The following is a 24,402-nucleotide window of genomic DNA, read 5'->3' as shown; positions in this document are numbered from 1 at the left end:
GCAGTTTATTTACAAAGGAATGTTGTATAAAGCAATGAAAATTAATAAACCACAGTTACATGTACAAGTTGATGACTGTCAAATGTGAATTTGAAGAAAGAGGACAGGTACATCTCTGAACATGGATTCTATAACTGTTTTTCTCAAATCTTATAAAACTAGTTTGTAGTTTTAGAGATACTCTCTCCGGATGGGAGGAGTCAAGAGGGCCCTTTACAGTTAATGTTCCGGTTTTGTGTTTGTAGTTTTCCAGCAGACAAGTTAAAGTATATGTAATGAGGTGCATTGCTTTCCTTTTGTTGATTTTAAAGCAGGGTTTTCATAATCCTATGATAGCTTAATTTCCATCAGACTCATTTCTGTAGAAATGCTGTTACCCTAAGTAACTGTTCCAACTACTTTTGACAAACTCTGCTAGGAACAAGTTTTATAAATAACCCACAGTCAGGGTTTGTATTGACTCGTATTATTTTCCCAATGACTAGCTAGCCTGACTTTGTAATGAATTATTGTCTTTTAGGTCGTGATAAATTGTGCCATTCCTAAAGGGCTGAAGTACAATCAAGCTACACAGACTTTCCACCAATGGCGGGATGCTAGACAGGTGTATGGTCTCAACTTTGGCAGCAAAGAGGATGCCAATGTCTTCGCAAGTGCCATGATGCATGCCTTAGAAGTGTTAAATTCACAGGAAGCAGGTAAAGTGTCTGTGCTTTCCCTGTATTCTCCAACTTAAATGCTATGTATATGTAAAAGCAAACCTTTCTTGTCAACTTTTAAGTCATATATCTATTTAAGGTAATTCCTAAGTTATTTTCTACAGAAATGTGAACTCTTCTTTATGTTGAAAGTATAGTCTAGAAGCATAATCCTGTGAGTTTAGTCTAGTTATTTCTTACATCTAGGACATGAGAGCCACCAGAGAGAGATACACGGTTTTTATATTGCTCAAACTAGCCTCCAATTCTTCACTTTAGGCAACCCTCTTGCCTTCTGATTACCAGATATCTGGAATTTTAGTCATACCAGTATGCTTGATGTTATTTGCTGTTTGTGGAAAAAGAACAGTAGGTTTCTAAAATACACTTTTTAAGCCACTGCTGATCCTAAGGACTTAAAATTAGAATAAGGGCTAATGGATAAGAGCTTGACTATAAAGCAGTGGTTCTCAACTTTCCTAATGCTGTGACCTTTTAATACAGTTTCTCATGTGGCATACAGTGACCCCCCAAACATAAAATTACTTTGTTGCTACTTCATAACTGTAATTTTGGTACTCTTATGAATCATAATATAAATACCTGTGTTTTCTAATGATCTTCAATGATCCTTGTGAAAGAATCTCAAAGGGGTCATGACTAAAGGTTGAGAACCACTGTTCTAAAGGTTGTTTGAAGATTAGAAGCATGCCCTCTACTTACCCAAGCTATAATTGGATTCTTAAACTACATGTTACTTAGAAAGAAGAATAGAAATAATTCACTTTTAAAAGCCCAAGTAGTTAAAACCTTCTGTCAGAGATAAACTTTTGGTTTAATGCAATAAATTTTGTAATCAGTAAATGTTAAATATGAAAAAATACGTATAATTACTCCTTCCTGTGTTGTATGTTTGGTACTGATTTTAATGATATAAATGTCGTGGTTAGAATTTGTGTAGTTTAATGAGTATTATAATCAGATGAAGCCGGGCGGTGGTGGCGCATGCCTTTAATCCCAGCACTCGGGAGGCAGAGGCAGGCGGATCTCTGTGAGTTCGAGACCAGCCTGGTCTACAAGAGCTAGTTCCAGGACAGGCTCCAAAACCACAAAGAAACCCTGTCTTGAAAAACCAAAAAAAAAAAAAAATCAGATGAAATATTGATATTTTGTTGATACAGAATTTCTAAAATCCATTACAAATGTTATATCTTATTCTGAAAATAACTGAAGCATGAAAAGGATTAAAACATCTGACTCCTTTGTTTTAGAAATGAGTGTTAGAGGAATAGGCATTTTGAGATCTTGCAGAGGTTTTATGCAATTCTACCTGTATCTGTTATATATAAAGTTTTCTTTGGAGGAAATCAGTATCTGTAAGGAACATATTTTGTTCTTATATTGGAATTTTTTGAGGAAATAAGCCATTGGAACTTATTGCGATTTATCTCTTAGTCCAAGAACAAGATAGTGAAGTCTGGCCTCATAGAGCTCAGTCTCCGAGTCCCTATTGCATTATTAGCATATATTATAGGAAGAGATTTATCCTGTAGTGATTGGGAAAGGAACTAGAATCGTGATTCATATATCTTAAATAAGTCAGTTACATAATTTGAAGAGTGTGTGCATAGCAGCTTCTGTCTTCCTGTGTTTCGAACCAACTACCATTTTCATATCTCAGCCTTCAAAAGGGGGTCCAGTTAAGAACTAAATGTCACTTAACATTTTCAAATTATTGTTGATGTTGGTTATTGTTTTAACCAAATGGAAAATACTGTTTTTCAGTGAGTAATATTACAGTTTGTTTTAAAAATGCAAATGACGAGTACTGGTTTTGTTCTGATCCTTATTATTTGAAATTGAGCTTAATGTGCAGAGACTCAAATTACATTCTCTTACAAAACAATAAACATTAAGAAATACTGTTTTGTAAAGTTTTGCAAATAGGAAATTCAATGGCTTTATTTGCTGTAGAAGCATTTCTGGTTTATACAGTATATAGGATTATTGTTACAGACAAGTTTGATAATACGTTCTCTTTTTCACAATTTCAATTGTGGTAGTATAAACTGGTTGAAGTTAGTTATGTCTGTCATGGACCAAGTTATTGGCACTGAAGCTTTAGGTTGTATTCTGTCTTGTTCATTCTCAGAGAAAACAAAACAGTAACATGGTTAATTTGTAGATAGCATCATTTATTTATTTAGGAAATTATTTTACCATAAATACCAATTCTTGAGCCAGGCAGTGGTCTCTGAGTTCAAGGACAGCCAACGCCATATAGAGAAGCCCCATCTTGAAAAACCAAATAAATAAATACATACATCACAATTTCTAAATTTTGATGTCACTAATTGTCCTTGAAGTGGAAGCACTGGGAAGAAATATTAAGAATCTGGTGTGTCACCAGACCACGCACGCCTTTAATCCCAGCACTTGGGACACAGAGGAAGGTGGATCTCTGGGAGTTCAAGGACAGCCAGGGCTACAGATAGCCCCTGTCTCAAGGGATGTGGCGTGTCCTTCCTCGGGAAGGGACGTGATTTCTTGTGCAGATTCTCACAACAAAATAGAAATGTCCTCTACCTGGTGGTGTGCTGGCCCCTCCCATCCACCTAAAGCAAACATACCAAACAATACTGTTAACAACCTTACCAAAGCTCTTTGCTTTGGGTTCACAGCCAAAAAAAATCATCTGTTGAAATCATCTGCTGTCTTTCTGTTAACCCAAGCTGTTGAAAAAGCTTGACTTCAGACTCCTATGTAAACAGTAGCCCAGTGCATTTGACCGGATACAAAAGAACAAACTTAACCCTTGAAGGCAGAGCAATTTTATGCATCAGTCTACCTGTTTCTTAATTTTTTTGTCTTTGCTATTTTCATATATAATTATTTTGATCACACTAATTGCCATTTCTCTCTTATTCTTTATAGTGTGTTGCCATTTCCCTCCCTCCCTTCCTTCCATTGTGCTGGGAATTGAACTGAACCCAAGGCCTTGTATATGCTAGGCAAGCACTCTACCACTGAGCTACATCCTTAGCCTGTTTTACCACTTTGTAAAGCCATATTCCATATTTACTGTTACTGTTTATATTTGTATAGGTGTTAATGTGAGAATCAAACATTTCTGTTGTTATTTAACCCTTTTTAGGGATTCTCAGACTTTAAGGGCATGGATGCCTTTGTTCAAGCAATTTTTTTGTTGTTTAGTTTTTTGAGAGAGGGTCTCTCTTTGTAATAGCCCTTGTTGTTCTGGAACTAGCTCTGTAGACCAACAATTTTTTTTTTTTTCTGAGGCTCAGTACAAATGGACCAAATGTCGGAGGAGTGAGAGAGCTTCTTTAATTAATGTGGGGTTAGGGCTTACAGCCACTGTGGTAATTCCAGAGCATTTTTTAGTAGCATGCTCTCTCTTGCACTTGCTTGTCTTCCCTCCCTCCCTCCCTCCCCCATCCACCTCCCTCTCCTTGACTGTCCTGGAAGGCCTCTGTAGACAAGGCTAGCCTCAAACTCACAGAGATCTGACTGGCTCTGCCTCTGGAGAGCTGGGATTAAAGGCGTGCGCCACAACCACTTACCTGGCCGCAGTACTGTCAGTTTTTGTCCAAGCCAATGATTCTACACTTCTCTCTTCTTTTGTTGTCATCCTTCAAAGCCCTCTAAATCCTCATATTTTTTTAATTAAGAAAAGAAATGCTGGGGCTGGAGAGATGGCTCAGCGGTTAAGAGCACTGACTGCTCTTCCAGAGGACCCGGGTTCGATTCCCAGCACCCACATGGCAGCTCACAACTGTCTGAAAATACAGTTCCATGAGATCTGACACCTTCACACCAACAAACATAATAAAGTTAAATAAATAAATTTAAAAGAAAAAAAAAGAAAAGAAATGCTGTGTTCTTTGGACTAGTCATTTTAATCTTCATGAGCTACCCCTCGTGTATATGTTTAATAATTTCAGTATTTTATGAGAAGGTGGGTGGCAAGAATGTTTTCCTTTATTTTGTTTTTAACATGGTATGCAATTATCTAATATACAGGAAAGTACAGGAGGTGCTAAATACAGTGAGTTATATTTGGAATTAGAAAAAAAACAGGAATCACATGTTCTTAGATTTTTTTTCCAAAGAACTGAATTAGTGCTCTTGCTTTTATACCAAATGCCACACTGTAACTTTTCTTTTCACGTATAGAAATTGCCTCAGTTTAAATAAATATACAGAAAAACAGTTTTATTTCTGTATTAGCTTATCAAGTATATTAATAGACTTCTGTAGATAATAGCAATGGATTATATAAGCTGTAATGTCAATTTTATTGATGGTTGGCCGAGGTAAATTCACATAGCCTTGTTGCATTTTTGTAAATGGTTTAAATCACTTGGAAATAGGAAATGTGTCTTTAAATCTATTTTTTTCCAAAATAAGATGTTATGCCAGTTAGATTATTCTTTTTGTTCAACCATGATTAATCATAGCTTACCAAAAGAAAAACCTCAAAATACTTTACCACTAACGAAAAGATGGTTGGTTTTTTAATTGTTATGAATGAGAACATAGCCAGAGGTAGCCTTCTTGTGGTTGAAGTTTTTATCAGATTTATAATAAATTTTGAGATTATAATAATTTTTTAAACATAAACCTGGCCTAACATTAATTCCTATATAAGCATTGGCATTATTCTCAGCATTATGTAATATCTTTATGATATACTTGGAATTGATTGTACTTTTATTTATTTTTTTTATTTATTTATTTTTTTTTTTTGGTTTTTCGAGACAGGGTTTCTCTGTGGCTTTGGAGCCTGTCCTGGAACTAGCTCTGTAGACCAGGCTGGTCTCGAACTCACAGAGATCCACCTGCCTCTGCCTCCCAAGTGCTGGGATTAAAGGCGTGCGCCACCACCACCCGGCTTGATTGTACTTTTAAAATCTCAGAATATTTTCAGAAATTCTTGATTTTTTTGTTTTGTTTTTTTTCTTTGAAGAAGGGTCTCTGTGTGACTCTGACTGTCCTGGAACTCCCTATGCAAACCACACTGGCCCTGAACTCATGGAGATCCTCCTGCCTCTTTCTTCCAAGTGCTAAAATTAAAGTCATGCTCCGTCAGTGTTCCTAGGGATAGTTTTGCTTTCTAATCTTCTAAATTGCTGATATGAATAAGAGCAATACTAAGTTTATAATCTCAAAACTGTACTGTGCTGGGGGCCACCGAGAATAACATCAATACGGTAAAACCCTTCCCTTTCCTTCTTGGATTTCATACTTGGCCTAGAGCTAGCTAGAAAAGCCAGAACATTGGGAAAGTTTGAAGTAAAGTCTTTGGATTGCCAAAGAAAAGTCTAGGGTCAGAGCAAACTTTACAAACAGAAGATGTTTGGGCTTCCTCAGTGAGAGAGTATTCTGCATGGGCTTGTCATGGGAGGTGTGTGACAACTGGGAAACAGCAGACCATGTGGTTGGAGCATGAGAACAGAAGTGGTCTGGGATATAGGAAACTCCTAACAGATAAGGTTAGAAAGATTGGAAGGGGGCTGTGGTGTCTTGAGGATCATTTTATTGTTTGCCTTAAGGCAAATAGTCAGGCTGGTGCCGTAGTACAAAAGTGGTGGAGAAAGACTTGGCCTGATCTTCACACAGTAGAGAGGGAAAGGAACACAGTGAAGTGGAGGCCACCAGCTTCTGTTGAGTGCACACTCTTTCCACCATGCTGCCACTGTAGCTTCTGCTTACGTCCTTCTTCGTCTGGTCATTACAGCATTTCTGAACTGGTCTTGACTGCTTACTTACTTTGTTTCTGATCTTAATCTGCGATAAGCTTTAATGGTGAATTTAGTGATACTACTGTTTTTGGTTTTTCGAGACAGGGTTTCTCTGTGGTTTTGGAGCCTGTCCTGGAACTAGCTCTTGTAGACCAGGCTGGTCTCGAACTCACAGAGATCCGCCTGCCTCTGCCTCCTGAGTGCTGGGATTAAAGGCGTGCGCCACCACCACCCGGCAGTACTACTGTTTTAAAAATAGGATTTGGGCTGAAGGTCACTAGCCTGGCCCTAGCCAGACAGTGGCATTTGTTCCTAGCTTTTATTTTAAAATTCAACCTCTTCATGCTGTGATGTAGGAAGGAGTAAATGATGTCTCCATATGATATCCAGGCATGTCAGTTTGGAGCCCTGGTGAAGTTGGTGCCATGACCCAGAGGTAGAAAAAATGGGAAGAGACTTTAGGAAGATGATTATTAAGTGGATAACAAAGTTAGTTCTGGGCATACTGTATTTAGGGAACTTTATTAACACAGCTGTAATAAAATCATATACATTTGGGCCTGGGGAGGATTCCCATGCTAATCTTGGATGGTGCTTTTGCTCTTCATTCTTAGGTTTCCTGCAGTAATCTTTCTGGGGAGGTAACATTTGCTCCTGGGATGGCATCTCAAATCCTGGAGCAGTTGCAGGTTCATGTCTGCTTGTTTATGCATCTGCCATTTTACAGTAGTGTCAGGCTAGTGTGTCCAGTGTCCTTCCCAGTTTCCAGGTAGGCACATGTGCAACCAAGGAGACGGTTGGATTTTCTAGTGGCTGATTTCCTTCTTTTTACTGTGATTTTCCTGCCTTTCAATTCAAAACCTCTAACGTATTTTCTTTTAAAAAGACATGTGAAAAAAAGCCAGTTTAGTGTGAGAAAGAAATCAGAACATTTTTTCTTACTTTTTGTCTTGTGTTTCTTAGTAAAGTTCTAAGACATTTAATGTGACTTAGTGGAAAAACTTGAATTTGGAATTTACGTTCTAGTTTTGTCCCATCTGCAGTGAGGGCTGGGCAGGTCACACGCTCTAGACAGGTTTCCTCATTTACAGATCATGAGAATGGTTTAATCAGTGGGCATGGAAATTAGATGACACAGGAACCATTGGCAAGAAAAGTATAAATTGTTAATTTGGGGGGCTAATTTAAGAAAATTTCATGTGGAATAACTTACTTTGAGAATAAAAAGTGCGCTTTGTCAGATTTACTCCAGCTTCTTTACTTTTACCTCTACCCTGTGAAAACTATTATTATTTATAGAAAAGTTAGATCGCCCATTGCTTGAGTTTGTCTATATATGCAAAGAGGAATTAACAAAGAGCCAAGTTCCCAGTGTTCAACTCCTAAAACAAGACATGACTGTAATAATGCAAGAGAGAAAGTCAGACCTAAGGACAAATAACATTCTGACACTAACCTTGGGCCTGGACATACATACCCCAAACATGTGTACACATGAAGATAGAAAAAAGTAATAAAATTAGAGAACCAATGTTAGAATTAGTTTAGCATTTTTCATAATACATGTGAATGTTTGTTTTTATTGGAGATGCATAATTCTGGACTGAATATGACTGATTTGCGGTGACCTGTGAAAGAACAAAAACTAATTATACATACAACGAATTTGGACAGAGGCACACACTTATTATTCAGTAACAAAATACTGAGTTAAAGACATTTGTTAAAATAATGAGCGATAGCTCAGCAGTTAAGAGCACTTGCAGAGGACTAGGATTTGGTACCCAGCCTCCACATGGCAGCTCACAACCATCTGTTAATTCCAGTTTCGGGTGCTCTGATGCCCTCTTCTGGTCTCCACAGGCCCTACATGACATGGTTCACAGACAAAGCATGCTGCATTTACCCATACACGTAAAAGAAAAACATGAATCTTTTTTGAAAGATAATGTCTAGCTTTGAAAAAGAACAGGAACTAATGAGTCACTTTTACTTTCTGTGCCCCATCTCTTTTATATTATACCTCAAATCCTAGATTTTCATCTCAGTGTGATTAGACTTTTTCAATCAGAAAACGATTTGAGTGACTAATTTCTCTCAGTTTCCCCAAAAGAGAATAATTAGATGTCTTCACCTACATTGGATGCATTAGGCCTAACAGGCTGTTTTCTGTGTGTTTCCCTTTCTCCCCTTTAGCCTCTTTTCTTGGTCTTCTCATCATTTTCCCACAAGAAGTAATTGAAGTTGTGGAGTAGAATTGGGATAAAGGTTTCTGGTTCTCAAGGACTAGTTAGATGTCAATGTTCCCATTTGTTTAGCTCAGCTTTATCTTTGAGCATTTGTGTTGACTTATATTTGAAATAATTTCATATCTGGTTCTTCTTAGTCATTAAAAGAGAAGTTGAGTGGATAAGTAATAAAAGTTAACCCATTTTACAGTGCACAGACTGTCATCACCATGATTGTTGCCTTGATTGCTCTGTGTTGGCTTCTTACTATGGTTTTCTTTGCTTAACCAGAAGTAGAATCAGGACTCTTTGAGTTTAAAACCCTCACTTAGGGATTCAGTAAATGTGACTTACGGACACTTGAGGAGTTCCTGTCTAGATCTCTAACAAAGTGCTCCACTAAAAAGAAACTCCCTTTATTATACATCAATGAAAACAACATACTGTGGTGTATTGAATATAAAGAGAATAGTTTAGTTGTCTTCTGTGAAGCCCAATATTAGAAGACTTTGTTTTAGCCCATTTTTCTATAATAAAATACCAAAGAGCATCTGCATTGTAAGAAAAGTTTATTAGCTGACAGTGCATTTTGAACCCGGGTATATAGCACAGACTTCTTGCAGGGCTCTACTGAAGGCCTCGTAAAGGGTGACATCATGGTGGTGGTCATACACATGTCATTGGGAAATACTTTTGCCAGACGAGAAGGGGCAGCAGGAACAAATTTCTTAGAAGAACCCTCCTGTGGCCAAGCATGGTGGTGTGTGCCTTTAATCCCAGCGCTCAGGAGGCAGAAGTAGGTGGATCTCTGAGTTCAAGGCTAACCTGGTCTACAAAGTAAGTTCCAGGATAGCCAGGGGTACACAGAGAAACCTTATCTGTTGAATATACACAGAAAAGGAAGGAAGGAGGAAGGGAGGGAAGAAAAGGAAAAGTCTTTGTGTGACTGATCCATCTCCCTTCTGAGGGCAGCACTCCCAGTAGCTTCCCTCAAGGCTGTACCTCACTGACGTGAATCCTCCAGCAAATCCATCATGGGAGACAGACCACAACAGAGCTTATAAAAACGTAACTCTGTGTTGTTCAAGTCACAATATACATTTTTTATTTCATTATGTTACTATACTAAATGTAATAGCTTTCATATTCTAAATAAATAAACTTGAAGCAATTTAATATTAAAAATCTTAGTGGAACTGGGTGGTGGTGACACACACTTTTAATCTCAATTCTTGGGAGGCTGAGGCAGGTGGGTCTCTGTGAGTTCCATGAGAGCCGGGGCTACAAACAGAAACCCTGTCTCAAAAAACAATAGTGAATAGAACCTAGTAAACAAGATTTCCACGATCTTCAGTAGTTTTTAAGAGTATACAAGTCCTGAGACACACAGGCCTTGAGAAATGTAAACCAGGGCAAAGCTTTTTTTGTCCCGAAAGGACCCCCCCAAATAATCACTCAAAATCTTATATTAATTACACAAGTTCAGCCTATAGCTCAGGCATATTACTAACTAGCTCTTACAACTTAAATTAACCTATTTCTATTAATCTACATTTTGCCACATGGCACGTGGCTTTACTTGTCCCCTAGTGCATCTTATTCTTCTGGTAGCTGGCTCACATCTCCCCTGACACTGCCATTTGTTTTTGAGATGGTTTTTCTGCAGCCCTGGCTGTCCTGGCTGGAACTCACTCTGTAGACCATGCTGGTCTCTAATTTAGAGATCTGCCTGCCTCCCAAGTTCTGAGACTAAAGGCATGTATCACCACAGCCTGACTGACTTTACTTCCCCCCACCACAGTTATATTGCTTGAGTTCTTTTCATGTATGTAAATTATAATAAACCTTACCATTATAATAAATTTAAAAATAGTTACTTCAGTGTTAATGAACATCAGTACTTAGGAAAGCTACTTTAGTTTGATTATAACTTGTCTGGTTTTTATTTATTTATTTATTTGGTTTTTTTTTTTTTTTTTAAAGACAGGGTTTCTCTGTGGTTTTGGAGCCTGTCCTGGAACTAGCTCTTGTAGCCCAGGCTGGTCTGGAACTTACAGAGATCCGCTTGCCTCTGCCTCCCGAGTGCTGGGATTAAAGGCGTGCGCCGCCACCACCTGGCTCTAGTTTTTATTTTTAGAACTTCTTATATTCATTCTTTAACAGTTTCATACCTGTACACAATGTATTTTGCACATATTTGACCCCAATTTTCTGTTTGTGTGTCCTCACTAGGCTGTCCAGTCAGCAATCCCTCTCTAACCTTCATGTCCTTTTTAAATTATTGAGTCCTGTTAGTGCTTCCTGCTGGAATGTTGTCTGATCAGGTTGTCTTGACCTTGTGCAGGTAACCACAGCTGCGGTGAGTCCTGAGTGCTGTAGCCACCTCAGGTCTAGACCACTGCTGTTCATAGCCCCCTTCCCCAACCTTGCTCTTAAGAGTCTTCCTGTCCCACTCTTCGTGAAGTCTCCTGAATTCATGTCTGATTTTTAGGGAACACCAAGAGGCATCATGAAAACAAAGAGGCAGATCCTACTTTTGTGGTGTCTTTAAAGTTAGTCTAATCTGGTTTGCTGTCCTGCAGTCAGCCTTGCATCCTTGTTTCTCTGCATATCTGTCAAGTTGTCTTCACACTTGCTTCTCACTGAGCTTTGGTCACAGTGCTCCTGCAGTGATCTGCAGGGAGTCATCTCATTATTTGGATACTTTTCCTCCACAGGCACAATGATTTACACACACTTGTTCTACCTGTATTTGCAGTTTTTGTTAGTTTTTGTTCATGAATTAGAGAAACATTTTACTGAATGTCATTCGATCAATTTGTTATCTCTATAGGATATAAAGGACAAACAGACTTGAATTGGATAGCTAGTGAAATAGTAAAACAGAAACAAAGGATAGTATGGGGAGTTCCTGTGAATCCTGAAATCCTAGAGTTTAATTTTTTTGTCCACTTTTATATACCTCAACACAAAAGGGGGGGGGGGGAGGCAGCAAAAGACTTCTTTAACATGATACAAAAGACAGTTAATTGCTTCAGTACCTTGAGATATCAAGTCATTAGCATTCTTGTTGTTTAGGCAGGGAACCCACCCTAGATCAAATATTCTGAAGGCAGCCACTGCCAAGGTCAAACTTTCTGTTTCAAAAGAAGGAGTCCTGACCATTTGTCAGGGTGGGGTGGATCTGCCTGTTTGGGCCACCTTAAAATCAAAAGACCCAAGTAACCACACCCTAGGTCGGGACGTCTGTGTAGCCCTGGTAGTTGTCAACAATTTTAAGCAACCTCAAACTCTGACCTTCAGACAAAGTGGCAATAGGCTCACATTTTTGGGCCTCCACAGTGTAGCAGTACCAGCTTGCTCATATCCATATACACATTCGTATGTTGCCCCTGAGTTAATACCATATATTCTTGTTTTAATAATCTGGATAAGATAGATATATCTAACGAATATTTTAAATAAAAGCCTCATTGGACAGACTTTTTGTATTCTTATTTAGATACTGTGCTATATGATATTAGAATAATGAAGGAACAATGAATTATTGAACGCTATTGATCTTATTTGGCTTTACTTGTATAGAGAAAACAATTCTTGATTAGAAATATCTGGAAGGCAGTGTAAATACTGTACAAAGTGGTGCTTAGGAAATAGGATTGGGAAATAAATTTAGCATGCTACTTGTATAAAGTTACTAAAAATGATTCTTCTGAGGTAGACTTGCTATTTCTGTGAATGTAATTCCTAAGATGATTCACAAGGAGAAAACAGATATATTTTCTGAAATATTGTCAAGTCCTTTTTTGTTTTGTTTCTGCTTTTTTGGAGGCAGGTTCTGTCTCAGGGTTTCTGTTGCTGTGATAAAACCATAACTAAGCAGCTTGGGGAGAAAAAGGTTTATTTGCCTTACACTTCCATATCTATTGAAGGAAGTCAGGATAGTAGCTCAAACAGGGCAGGAACTTGGATTAAGTTATATAGGAATCTCTAGTGTTTTAGACAGTCTTATTATGTAACCTTGCTTGGCCTAGAACTCACTAAGTAGACCAGGCTAGCCTCTGCCTCACAGAGATCTGCCTTCCAAGTACTGGGTTAAAGGCACACACCTCTGTACTTTTCTATGTATATAAAGATTATTTTAAGAAAAATTGAAGTATTTCTGATCTTGTATGTTTATGTTTCTCTTACTCCTTTATTGTAAAGTACATACATATTTCATTAATTCTTCTTTATTCTTTTTTTTATTTATTTATTTTTTGGTTTTTCGAGACAGGTTTTCTCTGTGGTTTTGGAGCCTGTCCTGGAACTAGCTCTTGTAGACCAGGCTGGCCTCGAACTCACAGAGATCCCTCTGCCTCTGCCTCCCAAGTGCTGGGATTAAAGGCGTGCGCTACCACCGCCCGGCTTTTATTCTTTTTCTTATGTCTGAATTATTTAGATGTAGATACATAGTACAGCTAACATGTAGTATACCTTCTTGTTTAAAAGTTGAAAACAATTGTAAAAAGATGTTTTAATTGTACCAATTGTCTACATACCAAAGTATATAATAGTTGCTAGCAGTAGAAAGATAAATGTGGTTTTAGGTCCTAAACCTGGGACAAGTGGCTAACGGAGGTGACTGTTTAATATGTCAAGGCAGACCTGGCTGCCAGGTTCTCCCAGCATCCCTCAGTTCCTACCTGTTACAGAGTATGGCTGGCATACAAGACTCATTTTCTACCCTAAACTTCTTGGGACCAGGAGTCGGGCCCTTCCTTATATAATCCAGCCACCGTGGTTATCTACCCATTGCTCTCCTGGCTCTTCCTTTTCCCCTCTGCACTCTCTGTCATTGCACTGCTCAGGGTCACGTTCACTCTGGACTCCCCCAAATGTCCTCTCTCTGGCTATGCTGTCCCCTTTATTTACAGTAAACCTCCTTCTCCATACCTAGGAGCAGTCATGTCCTTCCTTCTTCATTTCTTTTTTTCATTGGATGATTTTATGCTTTCTTTGAACGTCTTCAAGTCTAGTGAGGCAGTCAGTTTATTCTAAGCAGACAGTATAAAGTAATAATCCAGCAATTACATGAGAAATTAGAGAACCCTTAGATCCTGCTTATGGATATTAGGCATTTATAATGGGTTTTGATAGATGAATAAAGCATTTCTGTTACTTTACGTCATATTTTTTGTAGGATGGATAATGGAAGGCTAAAGTTAATGTAGAAATTGTCAGTGAGGAAAGTAAAATGATAGATGGAATATCGGTATTTAGAATGCTTTACTGGGTTTATTATATAGCTTTCTCAAGCTGAAATAATTGATTAACATTTATGGAGTTTTAAAGAAATACTTTATGCTCATTGGTGCTTTGCCTCCATGTATGCTTCTGTGAGTATGTCAAATCCCCTGAAACTGGAGTTACAGATGTTTTTTGAAGTGCCATGTGGGTATTAGGAGTTAAACCTGGTTTCTCTGGAAGAATAGCCTTAACCATTGAACCATTTTCCATCCCCTTTTTTATGGATTTTTTTTAAAATTTATTTATTATGTATATAGTGTTCTGGGCACCAGATCTCATTATAGATGGGTGTGAGCCATCATGTGGTCGCTGGGAATTGAACTCAGGACCTCCAGAACAGCAGTCGGTTCTTCAGCCCTGTTTATGGATTTTTAAGAACAGAAATGTTGCTCTACTGATTTAAATTTCTCTCTTTAATTTTCATGTTTGGCAATAAATGGTGGTGGTGGTGGTGGTGGTGGTGGTGTGTGTGTGTGTGTGTGTGTGTGTGTGTGTGAGAGAGAGAGAGAGAGAGAGAGAGAGAGAGAGGAGAGAATTTGTTTTGTTTTCTAATATACTAATGTTTCATATGAATAACAGACTCTTGGTTTGAAATGGCGTGGCACTAAAAACAACTTGAATAGGACATTGTTTTGCTATTTTAGACTGAATCCAACTGTGTAGCTAACTTTAAATCTTCTTACTGCCTCAGATTCCAGAGTGCTGACATTTTAGGTCTTACTCAAATACCCTGTTTCTGACTTCTGAGTTGGAATTTTAGGCAGGCCATCAAACCCACCTCAATCAATGTTTGATTCTGAGGACCCAAACTTCAGTCCTCACACTTGGGAGGCAAGTGCTTTAACCATTGAACCATCTCCTCAGCCCTAATATAACATATTTTTTTAAAGCACATTAAAACAAAGGTACATTGTTATAATTACACTTGAGATAGTGGTATTTGGATTTTCAATATTTGTGTTTGGGTGTAGGTGTGCTCTCAAGCCTGCTAGTCTGTAACATAGGAAGATAAGAGGACCCTGTGGGATCGGTTCTTTCCTTCAGGCAGGCTTGCATGGTTGGGTGACAGGCATCTTTACTATCTTGCTAGCCCTGTGTAAACAGTTTTTAAATGTCATTTCAAATAATACATGTTAAAACTTTGTATTTAATTCTATGTAATAAGTCTCATGGTGTAAGCAGTTTATTTTAAACTTATTAAAACTTTTACAGTAAAGTTGTGTGTAGTTTTGAATTTCAAAAATCAATTTCAAACTCTTATTATTTAGATATTTTGCTGTCCTATTTTATTTTTGATAGAGGCTTCTGAGTAAGCAACTTATTTGAAATATAGTGAACTATTGTACAGAGAAAAAGAAGGGCACAGGCAGTATAGGGTTCGCGTGGAAAAGGAGCCAGCTGACCTGTGTAACTAGGACACTCCTAAATTTTGATGAGCTGTCCTGAATGGGTGTATGTATATTCAGAGGTTTGGGTTTTTTAATTTTTTTATTTATGTGTATGTGTGAGTGTCTATATATGTGTGCATAGTTGCCCACGGAGGCCCACAGAAGGCGTCAGGTCCCTTGGAGCTGGACTTCCAGGCAGTTGTGAACTTCCTGATTTGGGTTTTAGGAATCTAACCTGGGTCCTCTGGAAGAGCAGCCAGTGTTTTTAACCATAGAGCCTTCTCTTCAACCCCATATTCAGAGTTTTGACTTAAGGAATGTCTTTGGAAGCTGTGCTATCCAGTAAGACCCTGTCTCAAAAAACATTTTTTTTGTTTCAATTCTTTTTTTTTTTTTTAAAGATTTATTTATTTATTTCATTTACAGTGTTCTGTCTGCATGTGTGCCTACAGGCCAGAAGAGGGCACCAGATTTCATTACAGATGGCTGTGAGCCACGATGTGGTTGCTGGGAATTGAACTCAGGACCTTTGGAAGAACAATCTGTGCTCTTAACCTCTGAGCCTCTCTCCAGCCCTTTTGTTTCAATTCTTGCTGAAAAGTAGGCAAATTGATTTTTCTTAAGTGCATACGCACACTTTGGAGTTAGCATAGCATATATATTATAAAACAAGAATAGCGCCACGGACCGGCTCAGGGGAGCCACTCAGACTGTGGGAGAAGCAGGGTCTTGGTAACAGGAAGGCACAAGTTCAGTGAATGACAGACAGACACAACACACAAGGGAGTGATTGGTGTCTGCTGCGATTTTACTGAATTCATGTTTTCGTTATATAGCATTCAAACAAAGAACAAATCAGAAAGTCATGTATCATTGGTTGGCACAGTATGAAAGCTTCTTTTAGTCACATCAGCAATATTTAAGATGTAGCGGCGTAAACGAATGCAGACAGTTTGTAAAAATATATATAGTTTTAATGTAGAAATAGACTTACAGAACCACCGTTCCCGCGGAGACCAGGAAAGTAGAAGCGACAGCTCGGAGCACGCTCGCCAAATTTATAGGCAGACATTAGCCCGAGGCGAACACGCCCCCTAAGGGGCGGGACTTATCCCTACATTAAGAAAAGCATATTATCAGGGACAGGTGTTAGACATAAAACATCCTTAGAAGAGGAACTCTTGTCCTTGGGAACGTAAATCTCAGACAAGTAGTTTCATCTTAAGAATAGAAAGTTTCTGTCTCATTATCACTATCATGGCCTTTCCTCTTTCTAACCCTTTCTTTATCTCATCTAGTGACCAAATATGCCTAATCAGTTCTCTGCACCTGCTGAAATATACTTTTTAGTACCTTCTTATTCAGCAGACACTATGGGGGTTGGGATCTAGCAAGCCTATCCATAAAGTTCAAAGTATAACACTCTTTGTCCATCAACATTAACCCATCTATTCCCTTGCTCATCATACACCCCGTGTATGACAAGGGTTCTGCTGTAGTCTTATACATTCCCATACTTTGCTTCCCTATCCCAGGGCTGTTCCTGAAGAGATAATCCTTGTCTTGTAGATATATAGAATATTATTATTATAAAAGAGATTGTGCAAAGCCCATATCCCGCATAGCCAGCTAATCGAGAAACCCGTCTATGTCTCAAGGGCGGCCAATACCGGGCTGTCTTGACCTCCAGGAAGCCTAGTCCCATCTGGCATAATGACATATGTCATGTCACACAGACGACACCGGAGTTTTTGTGGCAGAATAGAAAAATGAAAATTATGGGAAAGGGAACAGAAGTGTTACTGTTTCTGTTTCTTCCTTCTCTGAGTATGTGCTAAACTTCTTAACACTGAATACTCCTAAGCAATCAGTCATCAGACAAGAACAATATCAGTGAAGATAGGAGGAGAAATTAGGAGGCTTCACAGACAGGCTTTGGAATTGGTTAATAAGAGTAAAAGGGAAGAGGTGTCAGAAGTTCTGTATTTCTATTGCAATTGAATAGATAATGCTGGTTGAAAGTCAACAGATGCTGCAGTAATAAACTAAACATGCTACCACTGCAAATGTGTTGTCTTCTCTGAGTGTATACTTGACACCTTGAAGTGACAATGGGCAGAAAGGCATGAAAGGTGGTTGATGGATAGGTCTTGATCTGTGCTTAGGGAGAAGAACCCACAAAATGAATGAAGAGGCACAGCTTAGTGTTTAGAACATCAGGATATGACAAGATGGTAAATTATAGGCCCTTGAGCATCTAGTTGAGTTGACTCCTAAAGTTTCTTCAACTAGAAACAGTCTGTAGTTCCTTGGTTAAAAATAAAGGAAAAATAAAAATAAAATCATGGTGAACAGAGGGGCCTGTACAGTGTATAAATGATCTGCAATTTATCTGTTGTTTGCAGTCATTTTTCTTCTTTTTTGAAAAGTAAATGATAAAAAAGTACATTTGAAGCTGTAAGTTGAAGGATAATTACCTTCTGGTAGCAAAGGAAAGTAAGCTAAACACACACACACACACACACACACACACACACACACACACACACACACACACACACACGCAACTCTAGATTAAATACACGAGTGAGATGTAGATGATATTGGGTTTTCTCATATATGGTTATAACTACACAGTGCTCCATTTCTTGAGATAGATGATTTTCTTTTATTAAACCTTTTTGTTTCAAAACAAAATTTGAAATAATGCTGTGAAAGTGTTTTCATAATGCAATATTAGCCTAGTAGGGAAGACACACACCATGAATCCCAGCACTCAGGAGGCAGAGGCAAAGGCAGGTGGATCTCTGAGTTTGCGGCCATCCTAATCTACAAAGCAAGTTCCAGGACTGCCAGGGCCTACACAGAGAAGCTCTGTTTTGAAAAGCAAAAAAGCAACCATGAAGTGCCCATTGTTTTTCATATCTCTGAACAGTGCCCGCAATCTGGAATTTGGTTATTTAAAGTTAAAATATAAATTACATAATTTCCCCCTTTTCATTCCTCCCTGTAAGCCTTCAAACCCCCCATCCCCATTCCCTTTCAAATGCATGGCTTTTTTTCCCTTTAATATTTATTTACTTACTTACTTACTTACTTACTTACTTACTTACTTACTTACTTACTTATTTATTTATTTATTTATTTATTTATTTATTTATTTATTTATTCCTTTTGAGACATGGCCCCTTTAATATAGCCCTGACAGTCCTGAGACTCGCTTTGTAGACCAGGCTGACTTAGAATTTACAGAGATCCTCCTGCCTCTGCCTCCTGAGTTGTGAGGATTAAAGGTGTGTGTCACCACATAAATATATAAATATAACCTGAACAGTCTGTTTTAGGGATTTACATACCTCCCTCCATTCTAATCTTCATTTTCGAATAAACCTTCGCCTTTGGGTCAGGAAGGGCTGTGTGAATTCCACACCTTTAAGTGCTGACCTTGAGCCCTGTCTCTCAAAGACCAGCTTTTCAGGAAGGCAAATCAAATCCCTGCCAGTCTAAGCAAACATTATTTCCTTTAATCCTTAAAAATGCAAAATGCTGAGATGAACAGTGTTCCCCTTACAAATTACCTTAAGACGCTAATAATAGAAAACACTAATTTCTTTTAAAGCCCAAATGTCCTGAGGGCCTGCTGTAGTAGTAATATGTAATACTGGGGCTGGAGAGATGGCTCAGTGGTTAAGAGCACTGGCTGCTCTTCCAGAGGTCCTGAGTTCGATTCCCAGCAACCACATGGTGGCTCACAACCATCTGTAATGAGATCTGGCACCCTCCTCTGGCGTGCAGGCATACATGGAGGCAGAATGTTTATACATAATAAATAAATAAACGAATCTTTAAAAAAAAAGTAATATGTAATACTAAGATAAGACCATAGAGTGATATGGATAAAAGCTAGAAAGACTATGATTTCTATTACAGAGTTCCTCACTTAAGGTGTTTTTGTTTCCTTGTTTTTAAAAAAGAAAGAAATCAAATGATAGAAATAGTAAAGGCAGGTGGCAAAGCCTGAAGGGTGTTTGTTTCAGAAATTACATTAAGAGACAGGTGAGCATCTGCAACAAGATCAAAGGCCAAAGTAGTTGATAGAGGGTTATATTACTTTTAGAAACATAAAGATGTTAAAATTCTACATTCTTAATTAATTTTAATTGCTTTAGGTTTGTTTTCTTTTGCATTTCACCCAGGTTCCCTTAGCCCTAAGATTTTATTATATGGCTTGCTTTTTTTAAAAAAAGTGTCTTTTCATAGATAAATGCTAGCATTTATTACCAGTGTTAAACTGGTGATACTGAATTTACCTGTATAATCAATCTCAGATTTAGTAACGAAAGAGTTAATGGCATCCATAGTAAGCAGGAAGCTGTTAGCCTTATGCATATGATGTGATGAATAATTTAGTATCTTCGGGAAATGCAAGCTGCAGTAGAATTCTAGCAACCCTGCCAGAAGTAAATCAGTGTTGTACTCGTAACAGAAATAAGTCACCAGAAAGGAGGCTGAAAGATGACAAGTGCAGGGACATTGCTAGTAGTCCAGTTGTGAGAAAGACTCGGGAGTCTTTGTTGGGAGCAGTCTGCAGTGACAGTGGTGCCTGCATTCTGACCCATGTCAGATGACTTTCTGCTGAGATGATTGCTCATGGGATGGGGCCGCTTCTTTGCTGTCAGAAACAAGATACTTTCTCAGGTTTTTCATGTGGGTTTTTAAATTGTCCTTCTGTTTTCCTCCCATTTAATATGGATTAAAGGATAAAACCTGATAAGTAGGCATGTTTACTAATAAAGGTTCAGTGGAAGTCATATTTATAAACACCGATGGAAAAGACTTTTATTATAAAGGAGTATAAATTTAAAATTTAATTATCGTAATTTTTCTAAAATGTTTATTTCCTTTAGCATGGTCTCATTAGCTTGTTCAGCTTGTCTTCGTGTGCCTGTGGTTATGTTATTACTCTTAAATATTGTGCATGCATTCTTGGTAGATGGGTGGGTGGAAGTACTTAGCAAAGCTAGCATTATCAATTTTATTGCTCTTTGAAGTACCTACTGTATCTAATACTTTAAGATTTAATTGGATTATGTTGTCTTGTTTAAGATGATGAAAAGTTATTTTTATTTATTGCTAATTACCATATTAAGATAAACCTTTGGGTATAAATTGGTTTGATTCTGATTTTTACTTAGCAGGAGTTGTCTTATTTCAAGAATATACTAAAGTACTGTCTTGTTTGCTTTAATATGCTCGTCCTTAAACCAACATGTATTTAAGCCATTAACTGTTTTCTTAGGTAGTACCCATAAGAAAAGAAAATCTTTTCCTTGCTGAAAAGAGTTTTTCTGAGAAATTATTATGTACCATTTGCACGTTGTTAATAGTAAGAAAAAAATTTTCTCATCCCAGTTTTGGGTATTGTCTTGATTGGATAAAGCATTCCTCTTTTCAGATATTACCACTTTCTCTTTGAATTCTTCTTCCTAAAACGAATTTATGGACTTATTTCATTGATAAACTAAATTTTAATATAAATCATTTAGGTTAATGGCTAGTGTGGCTACTCAGAATTTTAGTAATTCATTTTCTCAAGTATGTTTTCATATCTAGGGAAATATAGTAAAGTGTCTCTCTGTAAATCTCATTGGTTATTGTTAAGTACAAAGTCATCTTAATTAAACTAATCTTAAGTATTTTCCCTGAATTTTTTTTGAATGCAGTTCTCCTAAATGGGAGGGTAGACCTCATGAAATTAATTCTATTGGCCATACATCTTAACTTTCTATACTTCATTTTCACTAACATTTTAAAGAATACAGTCTTAAAATGCAGATTGCATTCTTTGATTGTATAACTCAGGAAATATTTAAGCTGTAAAATTATAAAGTTTCCAGAATGAGGATCTAGATAGGACGTATGTATGAATACATTTTGAACATTTCAAAGCACCTTTTAGTTAATGTGAAATTCTTCAGATGGCCCCATTGTCCTTCGGAGCTTCTAACACCGAGGTGTCTGTTGCAGCCCAGAGCAAGGTTACTGCTACCCAGGACAGCACTAATTTGCGATGTATTTTCTGTGGTAAGCAACATTATGTTTACATTACTTTTTCAAGATGTGGTACATACGACTTGCACATTTCCATAACTTTTGTTTCCTAGGCCATAGTCTGGTTTGTGGTATCTGGGATATAAAGCAAGCTTCTGTTTTATGTTGTGATATTTGTTGTGGTTCATGTAGGTGGTTTTGAGTTGGCTTACTAGTGAGGAATTAGTTAGAAGTAGGGTCTTAGAATTCTTTGTTTACCTCTTCCAATATAAATGAGAAGTTTTTTAAATTATAATTTACTTTGGGAACTGACATTCAGTTTAATGTAAAAGAAAAAGGTATATGTATATTTCATATGATTTGGATAATGTAAATGTATCTTATTTGAAAGGAGCTTTTTTTTTTAACCTTGAATGAATTCTAGGTGTGCATGTTGTACAGGCAGATGTAAGCTTATTTTTTAATAGGTTGGTTTCAGATGACAACCTCTTCTATAGTAGGTTTCTGTGGCTTAGAAGTGAATTTAGGCTTATAGATTGTTTTCTGTCATACTCACTCTCATAAACATACATGTGTGTACATACATGTATTATTTGCATGGTTAAATTAGGTATGTCATTTAGCCACGCAGGTTGGCTCTGATCAATCATATATATATAATATGTATTATATATATAAATTTTGCACAAGAAATTGTTTATATAGATAAGTATGTAGATACATATTATTGTTTGAATTCTTTCATTTCTGTTTGGTTCTGAATCCTCCCATTTTGAAAATCCAAGTTTCAAAAAATGTATTATTTGAACTTTTTATTGATTCACATATACCTTTTGACTCATATCTTGACTAGCTAGATTATTTCGTGAGATAAAACTATAAGATGGTGTAAGCAAAAAAAAAAATTGAATTGCTAGTTTAGTGTGTGTACTTTATCCATGTGACCCAGAATTTTTAGTGTAGTTTCTCAGTATTGTTGATACGTTTCTTTAAGGAAAATCCTCTTTAAGTTGATGTGCTTACTGGGTTAGACAAGCATGCTATAAATAAGAAAAAAAAAGACAATTCTAATGTATCTCATGATCACCTAAGTTATATTTTGATTTGCTCCAGCTGATGGTCACACCAGTGAGCACCTAGTTTATGACTTGTTATCAGTCTCTGCTCCCCTCTTTCAGACTCTAGCTTAGCACTGCAGATTGCTTCTAATCAATCAGTGACGTTGTTTCTGGTCGTGTCTTTTCTTAGGGGTTTCCTGGGCTTCTGTGAGCAATCACTGATACTTGTGTGGTTAGGCCTCTCTTCAGTTTATTTTGAAAACGCATTAATATTGTAACTTTGTGCTTGAGATCCATGTGCAGAGTGATAGCTTACCCCGTTTTAAAGGGGGAAAAGTGATTTGACCTAATTAATAAAGGTGAATTTTTAAAATTTCTAAAATTACAGGTAAAAACAGATTTCCTTTATAACAGTCTTCAATTTGTGTACAATCTACAATCTGATTGCCAAGTTTAAGTTTGCTTGTATTGTATATAATAGCACCTACTTGTATTTTAGTCCTGTGTTTTTAAATGGTCTGTGGCTAAATGTGAAACTAGATTAATGAGAATTAAAATGGGGAGAGTAAATGAAATGTACTTTAACCAAAACTCAATATTGAAGGCAAGGCTGAACCGCCATTCCTGTTGGAGAGGGGTTCATATCAGATTTCCATCATTTGTAGGATGCTTTTCAGCAACATTACCATATTGTATTTATTAGGAACAGTAATTCACAAACGTTGCACCTTCTAGCTTGAACAAATTAGGACCCACCATTGTCTGGTTATAAAGCAAACCTTCAGGCAGTTGCCATTTCTCCCTGTGGGAGGACTAGAGCACTATCACTCACACCTGCTCCTTGGTGGTTTCTCTTTCCCCTTCAAAAGATAGCTGATAACCTCCATACATGCATGTTAAAATATTGTCATTTGCCTACTGAGATGGTTATGAAAGTACCTATTTTATATTTTATGAGAACACAGATACTCATTTAGGGATATGGCCTGTTTGAAAAAATAATATACATCCCAGAAAATGCAGCCACTGATAGCCTTGCCTAACCTAGTTTCTGTTTTCTGTTGTTTGTGTGATACCTTTGATACAACTTACCAATTTTATAATCCATTAAAATGTTTGACAAGAAAAAATGTAATTATGTACCTTTAGTTCATTATATATCTAGAATTTTTTATCTAATAACTAGTATGTTTATAATTAAATTATGTTTAATTGCACATATATTTCATTATGCTAGTTTTTAATGCTAGTTTTTACAACTTGGCAGTATTGATGAAGAAACAAAATAAACAGATTAAATATAGATGACAAAAAATGCCAAAGGGAGGGATTTTGAGAATGCCTGGGTAAACAAATGGCTCATTATCAGAAAGCTACATAGCAAGGAATTGTAAGGGTTAGTCTGAGATCAAAATCCCCATTTTAAAGGGATCCCTTGAAATTCTTCTCATCTCATGTGCCAGGAATAAACTATAGTAAATTTCCCTATTCAGTTTGTTATAGTTTTGTTTTGTTGATAGTATGTAAGTATATATAGCCCAGGGTGAGCCTGAACTCAGAATTCTCCTGTGGTTGCTGAGGTTACAGGCGTACACCACCACACTGGGCCCAGAGTTAGCTTTTTTTTTTTTTAATGAATAAAAATCGTTTGATAATGTCAAAAGGTTAAATTGAAATTTTAACATCTTTGACTTGAATTTATAGATTTCAGCTAAAACATAGATTTAACTCATTAATAGGATCATTGAGATACAATGCGTTTTCTAGATGTGAGCATGACAGATTACTGACTTACAGTGTTCCATTATTTATTCTGGCTGAAGTTTTAACTTAAACAGTCAAAGAGTCTTTTTAAAAGTAAGCCTTAATGGTCTTTAAGTTGGCCTTGCAAAATGCTTTGATTTTATAGTTTTAAAATTAAAGTATGG

General features: G+C 37.3%; 1 protein-coding gene across 9 annotated transcripts in view; it reads left to right on the top strand.

Annotated features, from left to right (window-relative positions):
• The window catches only part of Enah (ENAH actin regulator), a 117,205-nt gene that overhangs the window by 59,632 nt on the left and 33,171 nt on the right, over positions 1–24,402 (top strand). For 5 of the 9 annotated variants that reach the window (XM_075989347.1, XM_075989354.1, XM_075989352.1 and 2 more), the window contains exons 3-4: positions 521–698; positions 21,393–21,449. In XM_075989347.1, the coding sequence (XP_075845462.1) occupies positions 521–698; positions 21,393–21,449 (235 nt within the window). The remainder of the gene's footprint in view (positions 1–520; positions 699–21,392; positions 21,450–24,402) is intronic. The other 4 variants (XM_075989355.1, XM_075989353.1, XM_075989350.1 and 1 more) reach the window with 1 other exon arrangement.

This window comes from Microtus pennsylvanicus, chromosome 10, assembly GCF_037038515.1.
Source record: "Microtus pennsylvanicus isolate mMicPen1 chromosome 10, mMicPen1.hap1, whole genome shotgun sequence".
In the NCBI taxonomy this organism is placed as follows: domain Eukaryota; kingdom Metazoa; phylum Chordata; class Mammalia; order Rodentia; family Cricetidae; genus Microtus; species Microtus pennsylvanicus.
The sequence above is the reverse complement of the archived record's forward strand: the minus strand, read 5'-3'. Positions and strand labels throughout refer to the sequence as shown.